This window comes from Pempheris klunzingeri, chromosome 17, assembly GCF_042242105.1.
Source record: "Pempheris klunzingeri isolate RE-2024b chromosome 17, fPemKlu1.hap1, whole genome shotgun sequence".
NCBI classification, from domain to species: Eukaryota; Metazoa; Chordata; class Actinopteri; order Acropomatiformes; family Pempheridae; genus Pempheris; species Pempheris klunzingeri.
Genome location: NC_092028.1, coordinates 14918082 through 14940633, shown reverse-complemented (window position 1 = coordinate 14940633; position 22552 = coordinate 14918082). Strand labels below are relative to the sequence as shown.

The following is a 22552-nucleotide window of genomic DNA, read 5'->3' as shown; positions in this document are numbered from 1 at the left end:
CAACAGTAAGGACTTTCTATTGTATCTCTCCTAAGATGTATTAGTAAAATATGATATTGAGATTGTGAAACTAAAATGCTATTTGTTTATTTGAGGTAATGCTTTATTCATTTCATTTATTTGGGCCAATTTAGTGTCTGTGTCTTTACAAAATTTACACTAAAGAAGAAATGTGTTATCATCTGTTCTATTGATTATTCACTGGATACTGAATTAGATACTGAAGTAGAAAGTGAATATTGACTTTCTACTTAAATTTAGCATGATTTGACATTACTGACATGACATTATTATTTTCATGTTACTTATTATTTTTTGGATTTTTAGTTATATTCAGATTCCACTGAAGAAATACATAAAAATTAGACCAGCAAAACTGACAGTAATGTATAATGTACAACTGTGCAATATATTTATTCATATACTATACTTTATTTATATATTTATTTTCCCTTCTTTTATATATTGTATATTGTTCCTCTTGTTTAAATTGTATGTTTTTATATCTCCTCCCTGTCTTGTATTGCTGTTCACTAGGTTATTATTTATTGTTTTACTTTTCCTTCTTTAATTCATTCACATTTACATGTAAATGTCTTACTTTACAGCTATGGGAGGTAAGTCTTTACATGTCACACTTTAACTTTCTCTTAAAATGTTACAAAAATGCCAATTTGAGTAATGATAATGAACATTCATACAAAATAATGTATAATAATGTCTCTGTCTAACTGTATCTAAACATGTGTATTTTGCCCTTAAGGTTATCTTAGTCAGCCATGGAGGCCTTTGCCCAAGTGAGTATGAGTAAACATAAAGTCAGTGTGGTGTCATTGTGGCCTCGATGTTCAGTTCTGCTCTTTAACACATAACTCAAGTGATTTGTTTTTCTGCTGACTGGTTGGTGTTGGTGTTGTTGGTGGAGACAACAGAGCATCAATATCAATGTATTCCTTCAGTGATCAAAATACTGCAGTTTTTTATCATACTGTTTTCTTCTTAAATAACCAACAGCAACAAGGACAGTCTCAAGTTTGTGAGAAATTACCAATCTCAGAACAAGGAAGTGAAAAATGTTCGAATTCTGGTTCATGGACAAGTTGGCGCTGGCAAGTCCAGTTTCATCAACTCTGTCGACAGTGTTTTACAACAACGAATTACTGGTCGAGCTTTGACAGATGCACTCGGTGGGGACAGCTTTACGCTAAAGGTATGAACAGCTCATTCATGTTAAGCAAATTATGTCATAATTAATCATTTCAGTTATTTCAGTTTAAAACATATCAAAAAGTTGACACATATCTTGAGATATATCGACTTCAGACATTGTGGGTGGATTTCTGAGGATCTAAACGAGCGCAGTTTTGATGGTGAAACTGGTCAGATGAGCACTTTCTCGAGGTCTCTACACGAAGGTCTTTCAGTGACCAAGCAATCGGCCCACTTTAAACAGGCATGCCCGTTGACAATGCTGCAAGCAGCAGTACAAGGAGGCTTGTTCCAATGAACTCATGCTCTGAACAGGACCTGGACACTGCACCAGTAGCACAAATGCTCTGTGCGGCTGTGGCTCCAGTTTCTTGGCAGAACCAATACATTTTCACTTCTTTCAAAGTGCCTAAATGGCAGCCATAGCACAGGCGGAGGCAGGCAGTTGAGCAATGGAATGGAGTTTCTGTCCCTTGGTTAAATATACACTGTTGCCCATAAAGTTGGAATAAAATGGTTTTTACCTCTTCACATGAAATGATTGTGACAATGTGATTTATTCTTGATAAATATAAAAAAATATATAAAATATAAAAATATAAATATATCTTCTCAACTTTATCGATCAAACTCTTCCAAACATATCACAGTGAAACTTAAACCACAATTAACCTTTGCAAACTGTGTATTCAGGCTTTAACAAAATTGGGGGTATTGAACAATTATTCCAACTTTATGGGCAACAGTGTATATGCAGGAAATGCTTTGATAACAGACTGTGACAGTCACACTGTTCATTTGCTGAATAAAATGAATGATGAATTGCAGATATTTGTGTTGTTAAGAATTGCATATTTATCTGTGATTTGCTAAAACAATGTAAATAATTGCACCATCTGCTCTCCAGTACACAACGTACAAATTCCGCAAGGATCCAGAGAGTTTTTACTCTTTCACTTTCAATGACCTCATGGGCTTTGAGATGAAAACCGGTAGAGGAATTCATGTGGAAGACGTCAAATCGGTCCTGAGGGGACACATCACAGAAGGTTACCAGGTACAATCTTTTGAGCCTTGTCATTATTCAGAGGTGTCCTGTGGAGAGTTCCTGTGAACAAACACAATGTGTGTATTCTTGGGGCTTTACTAAAACAATCAGTACATTTCCTTTTCCATTCAACAATTACAAACTTTTTCATGAAAGTTTGGATCCTGCATTGTTTACAACCATTTTTACAACTGCAAAAAGCAAACCAACAAAATGGGGACCCACTTTTCAGAAACTCCACAGCATACCATTAAGCACATCTCCACATCTTGCAATGCATTGCATGTTCAGAAAAAACCCCATTAATTGTCACATTAATTGTTTTCACTGTATTTTATTTTTTTCTAGTTCAAACCTGGACATCCACTGACAGAGAAGGATCAAAGTTACAACTCATCTCCCAATCTGAATGACAGAGTTCATGTTCTGGTCAGTGTCATCGCTGCCGACTCAGTATCTATAATGAGTGACGATGTTAAGAAGAAGATGAGAGACGTCAGACTGGCAGCCTCGGAAATCGGTAAGAGCTGACATCACAATGTTTATTACTCTTTGTGGAGTAATGGTGCCACACTGATGAAATAAAAAGCAAACAGGGTGGCTGTAGAGCAGGTCGTCTATCAATCTGAACATCTGCTCCTTCATGTCTGCATGTCAAAGTGTCTTTGGGCAAGACACTGAACCCCAACTTGGTCCTGAGGCGTAGCTTCAGTGTGTGAGAGAATAGAGCTTAGATTCCTCCTGTATGAATGATGTGTGAATGGATGAATGTAAATGTAGTGTAAAAGCACTTTAAGTGGTCGAGTACAAGTACAGACCATTTACTGTTTACTTAAAGGGACAGCTCATTCCCAAATCAAAAATACATATTCTACCTGTAGTCCTATTTATCTGACTAGATCGTTTTGTTGTGAGCTGCTGGGTTTTTGGGGATATCAACAGTAGAGATGTCTGCCTTCTCTCAAATACAATGTAGCTGGGATGGCAGACAACTTGTTATGCTCAAAGCTCCATAAAAAGAAAAAAAACAATTTGAAAAATTCAACTGCAATGTCTCTTTCCAGAAATCATGACCCTGTTCCTCAAAAGAATCCCTATACGTTGCTGTGAGCAGTTTCATGTAGGAACTATTTTCTCCTGAACTGCACCTACCAACTGTCTCATCGCACATCTACTCATGAATGAGAAGGTAGTCGTTGTGGCTGCTAACTCACCTAGAACCTCTGAGCTGGTTAACATTACAGCTCAGCCGAGGAGGACACCATCGCACTTTACATCCGACGCTGTCACAGGAACTAGACTCTCGTCCATGAGTAGATACGTGGTGAGACAGCTGGGCTGTGTAGTTTGGTCAAAAATAGTTCCTTCATAAAACTGCAAACAACAAAGTCTGTGGATTATCGTGTGTAACTGCTTCATGATTTGAGAACCAAAAGCCTTGTGACATCCAGTTCAATTGTGTTTAAGAGAAGGCAGACATCTCTACTGCTGACATCTCCAAAACTCTGCAACTAACACCAAAATGATCCAGATGGATAAATAGCACTATAGATAAGAGGAAAAGTATGTATTTTTGACTTTGGGGTGAACTGTCCCTTTAAAATACTGATTTGGTTCTTGTATATGCAGGAATTCCCCAAATGGTGATTCTCACCAGAATTGATGAAGCTTGTTCTCGTACACAAAGAGACATAAAGAATGCCTATTGGAGCAAGTACCTGAAGCAACTGGTAAGTTTCTTTAAGGCATTTTTACATTTGTTCTTTTGGACTGTAATTACAAAGTGGTGATCCAAGAAGAGTTCTGCATTTAAATTACTGACCAATTGAAATGCTCCTACTTTAAAACTTAGGTTGACGAAGTGCACGTGTGGCTGGGAATCCCACTGAACTGCATCTTTCTTGTGAAGAACTACGATTCATCAACCAGGATAAGCGAAGACATGGATACTCAGATACTGGCTGCACTGAGACACATGATCACCTTTGGAGAAGACTACCTGAGCAACCTGTAGACCCACATACTGCTGAAACAAATACTGAAGGAACAGGGCATGAAAAAACAACTTTGAACTGTGATCTGCATGGCGCAGTTTGGGGGGTTTCATTATTGCGAAATTCATGTACTATCAACTATAAACCTGGATGTGCTAAAAAAATGCTTACTTGTATGGAAAACCAAAGTGTGTAAGCATGTGAGCTTAATGCATAAGCATGGGAATTAATACACAATATTAAGCCATGATATATTAACCTCCTCCTGTACGTTGCTTTATTTGTCAAACAGTTTTTAACAAATGCAGTGTTTTGTCATAGATTGGTACTGCAATAAAATGCTGTGAGAAACGTAAGGAATTAAAACACTTTAATTGACCAAATGAGAAAACCTTTATATGCCGTCATCGTGTCGGCAATGTGACGTCATCACGTGATCTGGTCAACAACTCAGCTGTTGTGATGGTGCCAACTGGGTGGGGAAAAAAATCAAAGTGTCCAATCCTTATGAATAGATTATTATGTTTTTGGTTATTAGAACAAAGCTTGTATATTTTACTACCAAAATAATAAATGAAATAATAAACTGAATACGAGGACGTGGTGAAGGAGCTGATGCCGCTGGTTTCCGGGTGCTTGGTCTGCTGTGAGCTAATGGTATTATATAGCTCCCTTAATGCGTCGTTAGCATTAGCGTTAGCATTTGCCCTCGGCCGGATGTAAACAATGATGACGAACACAGCTGTGAACTCATGAGGCAAATAGTGTGGCCGGCATTTAACAGTCAGATATTCTTTTGCCTCGGAGCAGTGGCTTTTAACCATCTCACAGTTTGTGCACCAGTCCTTGTTCACGTACACACACAGTCCACCTCCACGAGTTTTTCCCGATCAGTGATTTTGTTATCCGGGGAACGAACGTTGGCCAGAAAGAGTGGCGGAATCGGCGGTCTGCTGGCCCTCAGCTGGACCAGCCAGCCAGCCCATTTGCCTCTCTTCTGCTTGCACCTCTTCCTCTTGCATACCTGTCCCCGTGAGCTCTGGCACCACTCCGTTGTTCTCAGGAGCTGCAGTCTGCCAAAGAGTGGTTTTCAGTCCTGGTGAAAGTGTTATGGCTGACTGTCATTAATGTCCATAAGTTTGGCTGAGCTGTACTTCACACACTTATTAAGCACTAAATTAGTGCTAAAATCGGCTCCTAAATTACAAAAAGTTGGCTTTGTTGCCGGACCTTGACAAGCTGTTATCCTGTTAGTGGATATTATTGAAAGAAAGGTATCGTTTTGTCAGTGTTGAACAGTGTTTTAATGTAAATATGCACTGCCTGTCCAAAAATAAAGTCGCACACTAATATTTCGTTGGACCATCTTTAGCTTTGAGTACGGCACACATTCGCCACGGCATCATTTCAATAAGCTTCTGCAATGTCACATCATTTATTTCCATCCAGAGTTGCATTAATTTTCTGCCAAGATCTTGTATTGATGATGGGAGAGTGGCTTGTACGGTAGGCACTAGGCATGATGGGTGCATCACTTCATCCACCTCTCGTCTTACCCTGATATGCCCATCACTCTGGAACAGGGTAAATCTGGACTCATCAGACCACGACTTTCTTCCATTGCTCCTGAGTCCAATTGTTATGCTCCCTACCAAATTGAAGCCTTTTTTTCTGATTAGCCTCACTGATCAGTGGTTTTCTTAGGGCTACACAGCTGTTAAGTCCCAATCCCTTGAGTTCCCCTTTGCATTGTGCGTGTGGAAATGCTCTTACTTTCACTATCACTGTTGATTTCGTACGATATGATTTCACCAAACGTTTAAGTGATCTCCGATCACGATCATCCAAGAGTTTGTTCCGACCACACTTCTTCCTCGAAAATGATGGTTCAGCACTATCCTTCCGTGTTTTAATAATGCGTTGGACGGTTCTTAACCCCATTTTAGTAGTTTCAGCAATCTCCTTAGTTGTTTTCTTTGCTTGATGCAGGCCAATAATTTGACCCTTCTGAAACCCTAACCCTTTCCACGACCACAGGATATGTCTTCCAATATGGTTGTTTAAGAAAAGAGAAGCTACTCATCAGCTAGGGTTAAATAAGTTGTTGCCAGTTAAAACATATTCATCACTGCAGTAATTATCCAATGGAAGGCTCTTACCTATTTGCTTAGTTAAATTCAGGTGATGACTTTTTTTTTTTGGACAGGCAGTAACTTCATATCTACTATACACACATGAGAGTCGCATCTTCTTATCTACCACTTGGCACGAAAGTGAAAAGGCACATCGTGTAAAACATGCAACTGTTCCTTGATATGCTAAGTCATGTGCACCCACAGTAAAGCCATGCTACTTAGGTATTATTTCACTGGTGAGGATTTTACCGTCCAGATCCAAGATTTTGAATTTGTCATTTGCTGTTCTTTGTTTCTTTAATTGAATTGAATTCTTAAATGATCATTTAACAGATAGTTCATAGACAAAGCATGGTGTGTTGTCCTGTGTCGTGTAATACCTTTAATTGATCAGTGTTGTATTCTGTTTCAGTTGGCAGGTTAGAAGAGCGTGAACTGGAACTCAAGAAGGAAAACAACTCCCTCCATCAGTGACACACAGAGGTAGGGGGTGAGAAAGAATGAGGGGAGGAAGGAAGGATGATGGTAATGTTGAAGTTTAATCGCTAACCACTAGTTTCCTCTTGGTGTTTGGTTTGACTTCTGCAAATGATCCATAGAAAATATTGGTTGAAAAAAATAAAGTTCAAACCTTGTTTTTTGTGCCTAAAGATGAATAAAATCGCTTGGTAAAAAACCCTGACTGAGGTTATCATAATTCATGCATGAAAGGGTTAAGTTTGGTAAGTTACTTGATGTCTTTGTGGAATGTTTTGTTTATTTACTATCTGACAATAAATGTGTTTTTTTTGGACTGAATCTGCTGTAGCACGGCTCATCTTTGAGGGTGGGGAAAGAGAGGAGTCACTTTCTTTGTGTTATGCTTGGTGTAACACTAATGTGTGATATTTCTGATTAAATAAGCAACAATCAGTTATGGTTAAAGTTAAAAACAGTACCACACATTACTATCTGTTACTATACATTACCATATTTCACCATACGTTATCATAGAATACCGTACATTACCATATGATACCGTAGAATACTGTACATTACCGTGTGTTACCGTACATTACCACACATTACCATTCTTTACAGTACATAACCATGTGTTACCGTACATTACCACACATTACCATTCTTTACAGTACATAACCATGTGTTATCGCACATTACCACAGAATACTGTACATTACCGACAAAAACAGTTTGTCTGTTGTGTGAATAGCCTGTGTGTAAAAGATGTCCGGACCTGATTCTCCGGGACTTTTCCTAAATTTATTTGGGAAAACAATTTAAGATAAGACAGGAAATGTAGTTTTTAATTCATATACTACATATATTACACCTCCAGAATTTATTAATATTGATCCAAATTCTCTAAAATGTAAAAAAAAAAAAAGGTTGTCTAATCTGAGTTTTCCTGCCAATATCTTCAAGCTTCCCTGATCACCTTGGAAGATTGACATCATTCTTGGATTATTTCCTCCATCATGTTTAAGGTCCAACCAGGACAGTTCCTGGAAGCATCATGGATTTATTGTAAGTCATCTGAAACAGAAAATGAAAGTAAGAGGAGAGCCTATAAAAACACTCCCTCCCCGTTAATATTGCAGAGTCACATTCTGGAGCCACATCAGCAACAGTAAGGACTTTCTATTGTATCTCTCCTAAAATGTATTAGTAAAATATGATATTGAGATTGTGAAACTAAAATTCTATTGGTTTATTTGGGGTAATGTTTTATTCATTTCATTTATTTGGGCCAATTTAGTGTCTGTGTCTTTACAAAATTTACACTAAAGAAGAAATGTGTTATCATCTGTTCTATTGATTATTCACTGGATACTGAAGTAGATACTGAAGTAGAAAGTGAATATTGACTTTCTACTTAAATTTAGCATGATTTGACATTACTGACATGACATTATTATTTTTTATTTTTAGCTAAATCTATATATTCAGATTCCTCTGAAGAAATACATAAACATTAAACCAGCAAAACTGACAGTAACAACACTATAATGTACAACAACTGTGCAATATATTTATTCAGAGCAACCTCAGTTCTCAATATACTATACTTTTTTATATTTTACCCTTTCTTTTATATATTATATATTGTTCCTCTTGTTTAAATTGTATGTTTTTATATCTCCTCCCTGTCTTATATTGCTATCCACTAGTTTGTTATTTATTGTTCTATTGAACAATCTACATTTGTCACCCTCTTTGCTTTTGGTTCTAAACAAAGATGTTGCTGACAATACCTCTGTGCGTAGGTAGGAATTTGTTAACTTGGTAACTTTTACTTCTTTAATTCATTTACATTTACATGTAAATGTCTTACTTTACTGCTATGGGAGGAAGTAAGTCTTTACATGTCACACTTTAACTTTCTCTTAAAATGTTACAAAAATGCCAATTTGAGTAATGATAATGAACATTCATATGAGATAATGTATAATAATGTCTCTGCCTAACTGTATCTAAGCGTGTATTTTGCCCTTAAGGTTATCTTAGTCAGCCATGGAGGTCTTTGCCGAAGTGAGTATGAGTAAACATCCTTTGGGTAAAAGATGTCCAGACCTCATTCTCCGTTGACTTTTCCTAAATTTATTTGAGTGACGGGAAGACGCGAAATGTAGTTTTGAATTCATATACTACATATATTACACCGCCAGAATTGATTAATATTGATCCAGATTCGCTAAAATGTTTAAGAAAAAAAAAAGCAAAGTTGTCTGATCTGAGTTTTCCTGTCAATATCTTCAAGCTTCCCTGATCACCTTGGAAGATTGACATCCTTCTTGGATCATTTCCTCCATCTTGTTTAAGGTTTAACCAGGACACTTTGTGGAAGCATCATGGATTTATTGTAAGTCAACTGACACAGAAAATTTAAGCAGAAGTAGTAGTAGAAGTAGGAGAGCCTATAAAAACACTGCCTCCCTGTTAATATTGCAGAGGCACATTCTGGAGCTACATCAACAACAGTAAGTAACATTTTATTTACAGGCGCCTTTCAAAGCACTCAAGGACACAGTACAACACACAGATAAAAACAAACAGTGAAAAAACAAGTTAAAAGTCAAAATAGTATATAAGAATATAAAAATAATATATCTCCTCCCTGTCTTGTATTTCTGTCCACTAGTTTATTATTTATTGTTCTATTGAACAATCTACTTTTGTCACCCTCTGCTTTTGGTTCTATACAAAGATTTTGCTGACAATACCTCTGTGCGTAGGTAGGAATTTGATAACTTGGTAACTTTTACTTTTCTTTAATTCATTCACATTTACATGTAAATGTCTTACTTTACAGCTATGGCAGGTAAGTCTTGCCATGTCACACTTTAACTTTCTCTTAAAATGTTACAAAAATGCCAATTGAGTAATGATAATGAACATTCATACAAAATAATGTATAATAATGTCTCTGTCTAACTGTATCTAAACATGCGTATTTTGCCCTTAAGGTTATCTTAGTCAGCCATGGAGGCCTTTGCCCAAGTGAGTATGAGTAAACATAAAGTCAGTGTGGTGTCATTGTGGCCTCAATGTTCAGTTCTGCTCTTTAACACATAACTCAAGTGATTTGTTTTTCTGCTGACTGGTTGGTGTTGGTGTTGTTGGTGGAGACAACAGAGCATCAATATCAATGTATTCATTCAGTGATCAAAATCCTGCAGTTTTTTATCATACTGTTTTCTTCTTAAATAACCAACAGCAAAGAGGACAGTCTCAATTTTGTGAGAAATTACCAATCTCAGAACAAGGAAGTGAAAAATGTTCGAATTCTGGTTCATGGACAAGTTGGCGCTGGCAAGTCCAGTTTCATCAACTCTGTCGACAGTGTTTTACAACAACAAATTACTGGTCGAGCTTCGACAGATGCACTCGGTGGGGACAGTTTTACGCTAAAGGTATGAACAGCTCATTCATGTTAAGCAAATTATGTCATAATTAATCATTTCAGTTATTTCAGTTTAAAACATATCAAAAAGTTGACACATATCTTGAGATATATCGACTTCAGACATTGTGGGTGGATTTCTGAGGATCTAAACGAGCGCAGTTTTGATGGTGAAACTGGTCAGATGAGCACTTTCTCGAGGTCTCTACAAGAAGGTCTTTCAGTGACCAAGCAATCGGCCCACTCTAAACAGACATGCCCGTTGACAATGCTGCAAGCAGCAGTACAAGGAGGCCTGTCCCAATGAACTTATGTTCTGAACAGGACCTGGACACTGCACCAGTAGCAAAAATGTAAAAAAAAGTGCCGTCATCTCAGCCCCACCAACTGGTGCTGCACCAAGTACCTGTGTTGTGACAGTGGCAGCAAAAGCATGCATTTAATTTGCTGGAATATCGACCATATTTAACATGAAACAAGCAGAATGGGAAGCAAACTCAACACTGAAAAGGATCATATTAGAGGCTCTACAAGGGGCATTTAGGATTAGCAAGCGGCAGCCATAGCACAGGTGGAGGCAGGGCGAACAAGACAAGGACAGTCCAGAGTGTACAGATGTATAACATGAAGGTACTTTCATATCACCATGTCAGGGAACAAGAAGTCTGCTGTTTGTTTCCTGTTTCCTACAGAGTGTCAGAATTTATATCTTTTTAAGGCAGGTGTATTTGGAGTCAGATAATATTTTTCTAGTATTTTTTCTAAAATTTAAGGCAGATTTGGGACAGTCACACTGTTCATTTGCTGAATAAAATGAATGTTGAATTGCAGATATTTGTGTTGTGTTAATTGCATATTTATCTGTGATTTGCTAAAACAATGTAAATAATTGCACCATCTGCTCTCCAGTACACGACCTACAAATTCCACAAGGATCCAGAGAGTTTTTACTCTTTCACTTTCAATTACGTCATGGGCTATGAGATGAAAATCAACAGAGGAATTCATGTGGAAGACGTCAAATCGGTCCTGAGGGGACACGTCACAGAAGGTTACCAGGTACAATCTTTTGAGCCTTGTCATTATTCAGAGGTGTCCTGTGGAAAGTTCCTGTGAACAAACACAATGTGTGTATTCTTGGGGTTTTACTAAAACAATCAGTGCATTTCCTTTTCCATTCAACAATTACAAACTTTTTCATGAAAGTTTGGATCCTGCATTGTTTACGACCATTTTTACAACTGCAAAAAGCAAACCAACAAAATGGGGACCCACTTTTCAGAAACCCCACAGCATACCATTAAGCACATCTCCACATCTTGCAATGCATTGCATGTTCAAAAACAAACCCCCATTAATTGTCACATTAATTTTTTTCACTGTATTTTATTTTTTTCTAGTTCAAACCTGGACATCCACTGACAGAGAAGGATCAAGGTTACAACTCATCTCCCAATCTGAATGACAGAGTTCATGTTCTGGTCAGTGTCATCGCTGCCGACTCAGTATCTATAATGAGTGACGATGTTAAGAGGAAGATGAGAGACGTCAGACTGGCAGCCTCGGAAATCGGTAAGAGCTGACATCACAATGTTTATTACTCTTTGTGGAGTAATGGTGCCACACTGATGAAATAAAAAGCAAACAGGGTGGCTGTAGAGCAGGTCGTCTATCAATCTGAACATCTGCTCCTTCATGTCTGCATGTCAAAGTGTCTTTGGGCAAGACACTGAACCCCAACTTGGTCTTGAGGCGTAGCTTCAGTGTGTGAGAGAATAGAGCTTAGATTCCTCCTGTATGAATGATGTGTGAATGGATGAATGTAAATGTAGTGTAAAAGCACTTTAAGTGGTCGAGTACAAGTACAGACCATTTACTGTTTACTTAAAGGGACAGCTCATTCCCAAATCAAAAATACATATTTTACCTGTAGTCCTATTTATCTGACTAGATCGTTTTGTTGTGAGCTGCTGGGGTTTTGGGGATATCAACAGTAGAGATGTCTGCCTTCTCTCAAATACAATGTAGCTGGGATGGCAGACAACTTGTTATGCTCAAAGCTCCATAAAACGAAAAAAAAACAATTTGCAAAATTCAACTGCAATGTCTCTTTCCAGAAATCATGACCCTGTTCCTCAAAATAATCCCTACACGTTGCTGTGAGCAGTTTCATGTAGGAACTATTTTCTCCTGAACTGCACCTACCAACTGTCTCATCGCGCATCTACTCATGAACGAGAAGGTAGTCGTTGTGGCTGCTAACTCACCTAGAACCTCTGAGCTGGTTAACATTACAGCTCAGCCGAGGAGGACACCATCACACTTTACATCCGACGCTGTCACAGGAACTAGACTCTCGTCCATGAGTAGATACAAAAAAAACAAAATGATCCAGATGGATAAATAGCACTATAGGTAAGAGGAAAAGTATTTTTGACTTTGGGATGAACTGTCTCTTTAAAATACTGATTTAGTTCTTGTATTTGCAGGAATTCCCCAAATGGTGATTCTCACCAGAATTGATGAAGCTTGTTCTGATACACAAGGAGACATAAAGAATGCCTATAGGAGCAAGTACCTGAAGGAACAGGTAAGTTTCTTTAAGGCATTTTTACATTTGTTCTTTTGGACTGTAATTTAAGTGCAAAACTCTCCTTTGATCACCACTTTGTAATTACTGACCAATTGAAATGCTGCTACTTTAAAACTTAGGTTGACAAAGTGCACGTGTGGCTGGGAATCCCACTGAACTGCATCTTTCTTGTGAAGAACTACGATTCATCAACCAGGATGAGCGAAGACATGGATACTCAGATACTGGCTGCACTGAGACACATGATCACCTTTGGAGAAGACTACCTGAGCAACCTGTAGACCCACATACTGCTGAAACAAATACTGAAGGAACAGGGCATGAAAAAACAACTTTGAACTGTGATCTGCATGGCGCAGTTTGGGGGGTTTCATTATTGCGAAATTCATGTACTATCAACTATAAACCTGGATGTGCTAAAAAAATGCTTACTTGGAAAACCAAAGTGTGTAAGCATGTGAGCTTAATGCATAAGCATGGGAATTAATACACAATATTAAGCCATGATATATTAACCTCCTCCTGTACGTTGCTTTATTTGTCAAACAGTTTTTAACAAATGCAGTGTTTTGTCATAGATTGGTACTGCAATAAAATGCTGTGAGAAACGTAAGGAATTAAAACACTTTAATTGACCAAATGAGAAAACCTTTATATGCCGTCATCGTGTCGGCAATGTGACGTCATCACGTGATCTGGTCAACAACTCAGCTGTTGTGATGGTGCCAACTGGGTGGGGAAAAAAATCAAAGTGTCCAATCCTTATGAATAGATTATTATGTTTTTGGTTATTGGAACAAAGCTTGTATATTTTACTACCAAAATAATAAATGAAATAATAAACTGTATACGAGGACGTGGTGAAGGAGCTGATGCCGCTGGTTTCCGGGTGCTTGGTCTGCTGTGAGCTAATGGTATTATATAGCTCCCTTAATGCGTCGTTAGCATTAGCGTTAGCATTTGCCCTCGGCCGGATGTAAACAATGATGACGAACACAGCTGTGAACTCATGAGGCAAATAGTGTGGCCGGCATTTAACAGTCAGATATTCTTTTGCCTCGGAGCAGTGGCTTTTAACCATCTCACAGTTTGTGCACCAGTCCTTGTTCACGTACACACACAGTCCACCTCCACGAGTTTTTCCCGATCAGTGATTTTGTTATCCGGGGAACGAACGTTGGCCAGAAAGAGTGGCGGAATCGGCGGTCTGCTGGCCCTCAGCTGGACCAGCCAGCCAGCCCATTTGCCTCTCTTCTGCTTGCACCTCTTCCTCTTGCATACCTGTCCCCGTGAGCTCTGGCACCACTCCGTTGTTCTCAGGAGCTGCAGTCTGCCAAAGAGTGGTTTTCAGTCCTGGTGAAAGTGTTATGGCTGACTGTCATTAATGTCCATAAGTTTGGCTGAGCTGTACTTCACACACTTATTAAGCACTAAATTAGTGCTAAAATCGGCTCCTAAATTACAAAAAGTTGGCTTTGTTGCCGGACCTTGACAAGCTGTTATCCTGTTAGTGGATATTATTGAAAGAAAGGTATCGTTTTGTCAGTGTTGAACAGTGTTTTAATGTAAATATGCACTGCCTGTCCAAAAATAAAGTCGCACACTAATATTTCGTTGGACCATCTTTAGCTTTGAGTACGGCACACATTCGCCACGGCATCATTTCAATAAGCTTCTGCAATGTCACATCATTTATTTCCATCCAGAGTTGCATTAATTTTCTGCCAAGATCTTGTATTGATGATGGGAGAGTGGCTTGTACGGTAGGCACTAGGCATGATGGGTGCATCACTTCATCCACCTCTCGTCTTACCCTGATATGCCCATCACTCTGGAACAGGGTAAATCTGGACTCATCAGACCACGACTTTCTTCCATTGCTCCTGAGTCCAATTGTTATGCTCCCTACCAAATTGAAGCCTTTTTTTCTGATTAGCCTCACTGATCAGTGGTTTTCTTAGGGCTACACAGCTGTTAAGTCCCAATCCCTTGAGTTCCCTTTTGCATTGTGCGTGTGGAAATGCTCTTACTTTCACTATCACTGTTGATTTCGTACGATATGATTTCACCAAACGTTTAAGTGATCTCCGATCACGATCATCCAAGAGTTTGTTCCGACCACACTTCTTCCTCGAAAATGATGGTTCAGCACTATCCTTCCGTGTTTTAATAATGCGTTGGACGGTTCTTAACCCCATTTTAGTAGTTTCAGCAATCTCCTTAGTTGTTTTCTTTGCTTGATGCAGGCCAATAATTTGACCCTTCTGAAACCCTCACCCTTTCCACGACCACAGGATATGTCTTCCAATATGGTTGTTTAAGAAAAGAGAAGCTACTCATCAGCTAGGGTTAAATAAGTTGTTGCCAGTTAAAACATATTCATCACTGCAGTAATTATCCAATGGAAGGCTCTTACCTATTTGCTTAGTTAAATCCAGGTGATGACTTTTTTTTTTTTGGACAGGCAGTGTATTATTAATGCAATCAATATCATTGCCTTAATGTTTAGCCGCACGTTGAATTTCTCCACACAGTGCTTTCCAAACATGCACATCACTAATACACATACGCACACACACATACACAGGAGGGATGTACTTCAGACTTCAGCCATCTCTCCTGTCTTTAGCCTTCCTCACTTCACTTCATACATGACTCCATGAATTTGATGAGTCACGATAGCAGAAAGAATTCCCCTGCAAATGTCAAAATACACACACAGGCTAAGACAGGGGATTAGGTGTTTTTGTTACTTCGGCCCAACGTTGGAACCTGTTTGAATAAGATTACCCTATCTGCTGAGTCCTGGTGTCTGCCTGGTGGCACATGCACACTTTTTTTTTTACAAGTTTGCACTATATTGAGGTACTAAAAGTACCTTCTAAAAGTAAGTTCTAAAAGTTTTTAAGGAACAGTTTGTGTGATGTTTTTATTTGCTTTGTGGTGGACAGTTGAGGCCACGGTACTCTGGATGGCATCAGGCTGGCAAGTTTCTCCCTCTTTCCAGTTTTTATGCTAAGCTAGCACTGCTGCTGGCAGTAACTTCATATCTACTGTACACACATGAGAGTCGCATCTTCTTATCTACCACTTGGCACGAAAGTGAAAAGGCACATCGTGTAAAACATGCAACTGTTCCTTGATATGCTAAGTCATGTGCACCCGCAGTAAAGCCATGCTACTTAGGTATTATTTCACTGGTGAGGATTTTACCGTCCAGATCCAAGATTTTGAATTTGTCATTTGCTGTTCTTTGTTTCTTTAATTTAATTGAATTCTTAAATGATCATTTAACAGATAGTTCATAGACAAAGCATGGTGTGTTGTCCTGTGTCGTGTAATACCTTTAACTGATCAGTGTTGTATTCTGTTTCAGTTGGCAGGTTAGAAGAGCGTGAACTGGAACTCAAGAAGGAAAACAACTCCCTCCATCAGTGACACACAGAGGTAGGGGGTGAGAAAGGGAGAAAGGGAGGAAGGAAGGATGATGGTAATGTTGAAGTTTAATCGCTAACCACTAGTTTCCTCTTGGTGTTTGGTTTGACTTCTGCAAATGATCCATAGAAAATATTGGTTGAAAAAACTAAAGTTCAAACCTTGTTTTTTGTGCCTAAAGATGAATAAAATCGCTTGGTAAAAAACCCTGACTGAGGTTATCATAATTCATGCATGAAAGGGTTAAGTTTGGTAAGTTACTTGATGTCTTTGTGGAATGTTTTGTTTATTTACTATCTGACAATAAATGTGTTTTTTTTGGACTGAATCTGCTGTAGCACGGCTCATCTTTGAGGGTGGGGAAAGAGAGGAGTCACTTTCTTTGTGTTATGCTTGGTGTAACACTAATGTGTGATATTTCTGATTAAATAAGCAACAATCAGGAAATGTAGTTTTTAGTTCATATACTACATATATTACACCTCCAGAATTTATTAATATTGATCCAAATTCTCTAAAATGTTGAAAAGAAAAAAAAAGTTGTCTGAGTTTTCCTGCCAATATCTTCAAGCTTCCCTGATCACCTTGGAAGATTGACATCATTCTTGGATTATTTCCTCCATCATGTTTAAGGTCCAACCAGGACAGTTCCTGGAAGCATCATGGATTTATTGTAAGTCATCTGAAACAGAAAATGAAAGTAAGAGGAGAGCCTATAAAAACACTCCCTCCCCGTTAATATTGCAGAGTCACATTCTGGAGCCACATCAGCAACAGTAAGGACTTTCTATTGTATCTCTCCTAAGATGTATTAGTAAAATATGATATTGAGATTGTGAAACTAAATTTCTATTGGTTTATTTGGGGTAATGCTTTATTCATTTCATTTATTTGGGCCAATTTAGTGTCTGTGTCTTTACAAAATTTACACTAAAGAAGAAATGTGTTATCATCTGTTCTATTGATTATTCACTGGATACTGAATTAGATACTGAAGTAGAAAGTGAATATTGACTTTCTACTTAAATTTAGCATGATTTGACATTACTGACATGACATTATTATTTTTTATTTTTAGCTAAATCTACATATTCAGATTCCTCTGAAGAAATACATAAACATTAAACCAGCAAAACTGACCGTAACAACACTATAATGTACAACAACTGTGCAATATATTTATTCAGAGCAACCTCAGTTCTCAATATACTATACTTTTTTATATTTTACCCTTTCTTTTATATATTATATATTGTTCCTCTTGTTTAAATTGTATGTTTTTATATCTCCTCCCTGTCTTACATTGCTATCCACTAGTTTGTTATTTATTGTTCTATTGAACAATCTACATTTGTCACCCTCTTTGCTTTTGGTTCTAAACAAAGATGTTGCTGACAATACCTCTGTGCGTAGGTAGGAATTTGTTAACTTGGTAACTTTTACTTCTTTAATTCATTTACATTTACATGTAAATGTCTTACTTTACTGCTATGGGAGGAAGTAAGTCTTTACATGTCACACTTTAACTTTCTCTTAAAATGTTACAAAAATGCCAATTTGAGTAATGATAATGAACATTCATATGAGATAATGTATAATAATGTCTCTGCCTAACTGTATCTAAGCGTGTATTTTGCCCTTAAGGTTATCTTAGTCAGCCATGGAGGTCTTTGCCGAAGTGAGTATGAGTAAACATCCTTTGGGTAAAAGATGTCCAGACCTCATTCTCCGTTGACTTTTCCTAAATTTATTTGAGTGACGGGAAGACGCGAAATGTAGTTTTGAATTCATATACTACATATATTACACCGCCAGAATTGATTAATATTGATCCAGATTCGCTAAAATGTTTAAGAAAAAAAAAAGCAAAGTTGTCTGATCTGAGTTTTCCTGTCAATATCTTCAAGCTTCCCTGATCACCTTGGAAGATTGACATCCTTCTTGGATCATTTCCTCCATCATGTTTAAGGTCTAACCAGGACACTTTGTGGAAGCATCATGGATTTATTGTAAGTCAACTGACACAGAAAATTTAAGCAGAAGTAGTAGTAGAAGTAGGAGAGCCTATAAAAACACTGCCTCCCTGTTAATATTGCAGAGGCACATTCTGGAGCTACATCAACAACAGTAAGTAACATTTTATTTACAGGCGCCTTTCAAAGCACTCAAGGACACAGTACAACACACAGATAAAAACAAACAGTGAAAAAACAAGTTAAAAGTCAAAATAGTATATAAGAATATAAAAATAATATATCTCCTCCCTGTCTTGTATTTCTGTCCACTAGTTTATTATTTATTGTTCTATTGAACAATCTACTTTTGTCACCCTCTGCTTTTGGTTCTATACAAAGATTTTGCTGACAATACCTCTGTGCGTAGGTAGGAATTTGATAACTTGGTAACTTTTACTTTTCTTTAATTCATTCACATTTACATGTAAATGTCTTACTTTACATCTATGGCAGGTAAGTCTTGCCATGTCACACTTTAACTTTCTCTTAAAATGTTACAAAAATGCCAATTGAGTAATGATAATGAACATTCATACAAAATAATGTATAATAATGTCTCTGTCTAACTGTATCTAAACATGCGTATTTTGCCCTTAAGGTTATCTTAGTCAGCCATGGAGGCCTTTGCCCAAGTGAGTATGAGTAAACATAAAGTCAGTGTGGTGTCATTGTGGCCTCGATGTTCAGTTCTGCTCTTTAACACATAACTCAAGTGATTTGTTTTTCTGCTGACTGGTTGGTGTTGGTGTTGTTGGTGGAGACAACAGAGCAAGTCCAGTTTCATCAACTCTGTCGACAGTGTTTTACAACAACAAATTACTGGTCGAGCTTCGACAGATGCACTCGGTGGGGACAGTTTTACGCTAAAGGTATGAACAGCTCATTCATGTTAAGCAAATTATGTCATAATTAATCATTTCAGTTATTTCAGTTTAAAACATATCAAAAAGTTGACACATATCTTGAGATATATCGACTTCAGACATTGTGGGTGGATTTCTGAGGATCTAAACGAGCGCAGTTTTGATGGTGAAACTGGTCAGATGAGCACTTTCTCGAGGTCTCTACACGAAGGTCTTTCAGTGACCAAGCAATCGGCCCACTTTAAACAGGCATGCCCGTTGACAATGCTGCAAGCAGCAGTACAAGGAGGCCTGTCCCAATGAACTTATGTTCTGAACAGGACCTGGACACTGCACCAGTAGCAAAAATGTAAAAAAAAGTGCCGTCATCTCAGCCCCACCAACTGGTGCTGCACCAAGTACCTGTGTTGTGACAGTGGCAGCAAAAGCATGCATTTAATTTGCTGGAATATCGACCATATTTAACATGAAACAAGCAGAATGGGAAGCAAACTCAACACTGAAAAGGATCATATTAGAGGCTCTACAAGGGGCATTTAGGATTAGCAAGCGGCAGCCATAGCACAGGTGGAGGCAGGGCGAACAAGACAAGGACAGTCCAGAGTGTACAGATGTATAACATGAAGGTACTTTCATATCACCATGTCAGGGAACAAGAAGTCTGCTGTTTGTTTCCTGTTTCCTACAGAGTGTCAGAATTTATATCTTTTTAAGGCAGGTGTATTTGGAGTCAGATAATATTTTTCTAGTATTTTTTTCTAAAATTTAAGGCAGATTTGGGACAGTCACACTGTTCATTTGCTGAATAAAATGAATGTTGAATTGCAGATATTTGTGTTGTGTTAATTGCATATTTATCTGTGATTTGCTAAAACAATGTAAATAATTGCACCATCTGCTCTCCAGTACACGACCTACAAATTCCACAAGGATCCAGAGAGTTTTTACTCTTTCACTTTCAATTACGTCATGGGCTATGAGATGAAAATCAACAGAGGAATTCATGTGGAAGACGTCAAATCGGTCCTGAGGGGACACGTCACAGAAGGTTACCAGGTACAATCTTTTGAGCCTTGTCATTATTCAGAGGTGTCCTGTGGAAAGTTCCTGTGAACAAACACAATGTGTGTATTCTTGGGGTTTTACTAAAACAATCAGTGCATTTCCTTTTCCATTCAACAATTACAAACTTTTTCATGAAAGTTTGGATCCTGCATTGTTTACGACCATTTTTACAACTGCAAAAAGCAAACCAACAAAATGGGGACCCACTTTTCAGAAACTCCACAGCATACCATTAAGCACATCTCCACATCTTGCAATGCATTGCATGTTCAAAAACAAACCCCCATTAATTGTCACATTAATTTTTTTCACCGTATTTTATTTTTTTCTAGTTCAAACCTGGACATCCACTGACAGAGAAGGATCAAGGTTACAACTCATCTCCCAATCTGAATGACAGAGTTCATGTTCTGGTCAGTGTCATCGCTGCCGACTCAGTATCTATAATGAGTGACGATGTTAAGAGGAAGATGAGAGACGTCAGACTGGCAGCCTCGGAAATCGGTAAGAGCTGACATCACAATGTTTATTACTCTTTGTGGAGTAATGGTGCCACACTGATGAAATAAAAAGCAAACAGGGTGGCTGTAGAGCAGGTCGTCTATCAATCTGAACATCTGCTCCTTCATGTCTGCATGTCAAAGTGTCTTTGGGCAAGACACTGAACCCCAACTTGGTCTTGAGGCGTAGCTTCAGTGTGTGAGAGAATAGAGCTTAGATTCCTCCTGTATGAATGATGTGTGAATGGATGAATGTAAATGTAGTGTAAAAGCACTTTAAGTGGTCGAGTACAAGTACAGACCATTTACTGTTTACTTAAAGGGACAGCTCATTCCCAAATCAAAAATACATATTTTACCTGTATTCCTATTTATCTGACTAGATCGTTTTGTTGTGAGCTGCTGGGGTTTTGGGGATATCAACAGTAGAGATGTCTGCCTTCTCTCAAATACAATGTAGCTGGGATGGCAGACAACTTGTTATGCTCAAAGCTCCATAAAACGAAAAAAAAACAATTTGCAAAATTCAACTGCAATGTCTCTTTCCAGAAATCATGACCCTGTTCCTCAAAATAATCCCTACACGTTGCTGTGAGCAGTTTCATGTAGGAACTATTTTCTCCTGAACTGCACCTACCAACTGTCTCATCGCGCATCTACTCATGAACGAGAAGGTAGTCGTTGTGGCTGCTAACTCACCTAGAACCTCTGAGCTGGTTAACATTACAGCTCAGCCGAGGAGGACACCATCACACTTTACATCCGACGCTGTCACAGGAACTAGACTCTCGTCCATGAGTAGATACAAAAAAAACAAAATGATCCAGATGGATAAATAGCACTATAGGTAAGAGGAAAAGTATTTTTGACTTTGGGGTGAACTGTCTCTTTAAAATACTGATTTAGTTCTTGTATTTGCAGGAATTCCCCAAATGGTGATTCTCACCAGAATTGATGAAGCTTGTTCTTGTACACAAGGAGACATAAAGAATGCCTATTGGAGCAAGTACCTGAAGGAACTGGTAAGTTTCTTTAAGGCATTTTTACATTTGTTCTTTTGGACTGTAATTTAAGTGCAAAACTCTCCTTTGATCACCACTTTGTAATTACTGACCAATTGAAATGCTGCTACTTTAAAACTTAGGTTGACGAAGTGCACGTGTGGCTGGGAATCCCACTGAACTGCATCTTTCTTGTGAAGAACTATGATTCATCAACCAGCATGAGCGAAGACATGGATACTCAGATACTGGCTGCACTGAGACACATGATCACCTTTGGAGAAGACTACCTGAGCAACCTGTAGACCCACATACTGCTGAAACAAATACTGAAGGAACAGGGCATGAAAAAACAACTTTGAACTGTGATCTGCATGGTGCAGTTTGGGGGGTTTCATTATTGCGTGATTCATGTACTATCAACTATAAACCTGGATGTGCTAAAAAAATGCTTACTTGTATGGAAAACCAAAGTGTGTAAGCATGTGAGCTTAATGCATAAGCATGGGAATTAATACACAATATTAAGCCATGATATATTAACCTCCTCCTGTACGTTGCTTTATTTGTCAAACAGTTTTTAACAAATGCAGTGTTTTGTCATAGATTGGTACTGCAATAAAATGCTGTGAGAAACGTAAGGAATTTATTTCTTGTTTTTGTTTGTTGCTATAGTTCCTTTTCTCTCCTTTTGAGCTGGAAAATAATTTAGTATAAGACTATGTACATGCCGTCAGCGTGTCGGTGACTTACGTTATTGGCACGATGTGACGTCATCACGTGATCTGGTCAA

At 38.2% G+C, this 22552-nt stretch overlaps 3 protein-coding genes and 1 long non-coding RNA gene across 6 annotated transcripts; all 4 read left to right on the top strand.

Annotated features, from left to right (window-relative positions):
* Positions 1 to 595: 595 nt before the first annotated feature.
* LOC139216161 (interferon-induced protein 44-like) lies at positions 596 to 14489 on the top strand. 3 transcript variants are annotated; one of them, XM_070847218.1, is made up of 8 exons: positions 9154 to 9246; positions 9336 to 9364; positions 9851 to 9884; positions 10102 to 10297; positions 11197 to 11346; positions 11688 to 11859; positions 12777 to 12877; positions 13000 to 14489. In XM_070847218.1, the coding sequence occupies exons 1-8, from the start codon at positions 9236 to 9238 to the stop codon at positions 13159 to 13161; spliced, it is 855 nt and encodes a 284-aa protein (XP_070703319.1). In that variant the 5' UTR covers positions 9154 to 9235; the 3' UTR covers positions 13162 to 14489. The 3 variants fall into 3 exon arrangements, with proteins under 3 accessions (XP_070703321.1, XP_070703320.1, XP_070703319.1); XM_070847220.1 differs by lacking the exons at positions 9154 to 9246; positions 9336 to 9364 and adding an exon at positions 596 to 617; XM_070847219.1 differs by lacking the exons at positions 9154 to 9246; positions 9336 to 9364 and adding an exon at positions 8713 to 8737.
* Positions 647 to 4863, top strand: LOC139216162 (interferon-induced protein 44-like). Its single transcript, XM_070847221.1, has 6 exons — positions 647 to 797; positions 1015 to 1210; positions 2117 to 2266; positions 2606 to 2777; positions 3887 to 3987; positions 4110 to 4863. The coding sequence occupies exons 3-6, from the start codon at positions 2180 to 2182 to the stop codon at positions 4269 to 4271; spliced, it is 522 nt and encodes a 173-aa protein (XP_070703322.1). The 5' UTR covers positions 647 to 797; positions 1015 to 1210; positions 2117 to 2179; the 3' UTR covers positions 4272 to 4863.
* A 995-nt stretch (positions 14490 to 15484) lies between the features above and the next one.
* Positions 15485 to 16643, top strand: LOC139216940 (uncharacterized). Its single transcript, XR_011585588.1, has 2 exons — positions 15485 to 16080; positions 16257 to 16643. It is a non-coding gene; the product is annotated as an uncharacterized lncRNA (long non-coding RNA).
* A 1579-nt stretch (positions 16644 to 18222) lies between these two features.
* Positions 18223 to 22400, top strand: LOC139216939 (interferon-induced protein 44-like). The gene is made up of 8 exons (XM_070848187.1): positions 18223 to 18324; positions 18414 to 18442; positions 18929 to 18962; positions 19098 to 19199; positions 20100 to 20249; positions 20591 to 20762; positions 21680 to 21780; positions 21903 to 22400. Exons 3-8 carry the CDS (start codon positions 18945 to 18947, stop codon positions 22062 to 22064), a joined length of 705 nt encoding a protein of 234 aa, XP_070704288.1. The 5' UTR covers positions 18223 to 18324; positions 18414 to 18442; positions 18929 to 18944; the 3' UTR covers positions 22065 to 22400.
* The last annotated feature ends 152 nt before the right edge of the window (positions 22401 to 22552 follow it).

What these genes read in the sequence shown, in the direction of transcription:
- LOC139216939 (XM_070848187.1), top strand. An exon ending in GGGACAGTTTTACGCTAAAG is followed by an intron (nt 19,200 to 20,099) that starts GTATGAACAGCT and finishes TCTGCTCTCCAG; the next exon opens with TACACGACCTACAAATTCCA. An exon ending in GCAAGTACCTGAAGGAACTG is followed by an intron (nt 21,781 to 21,902) that starts GTAAGTTTCTTT and finishes TTTAAAACTTAG; the next exon opens with GTTGACGAAGTGCACGTGTG.
- LOC139216162 (XM_070847221.1), top strand. Translation starts at nt 2,180, where the DNA reads ATGGGCTTTGAGATGAAAACCGGTAGAGGAATTCATGTGGAAGACGTC. An exon ending in ACTGGCAGCCTCGGAAATCG is followed by an intron (nt 2,778 to 3,886) that starts GTAAGAGCTGAC and finishes TTGTATATGCAG; the next exon opens with GAATTCCCCAAATGGTGATT. An exon ending in GCAAGTACCTGAAGCAACTG is followed by an intron (nt 3,988 to 4,109) that starts GTAAGTTTCTTT and finishes TTTAAAACTTAG; the next exon opens with GTTGACGAAGTGCACGTGTG.
- LOC139216161 (XM_070847218.1), top strand. An exon ending in GGGACAGTTTTACGCTAAAG is followed by an intron (nt 10,298 to 11,196) that starts GTATGAACAGCT and finishes TCTGCTCTCCAG; the next exon opens with TACACGACCTACAAATTCCA. An exon ending in ACGTCACAGAAGGTTACCAG is followed by an intron (nt 11,347 to 11,687) that starts GTACAATCTTTT and finishes ATTTTTTTCTAG; the next exon opens with TTCAAACCTGGACATCCACT.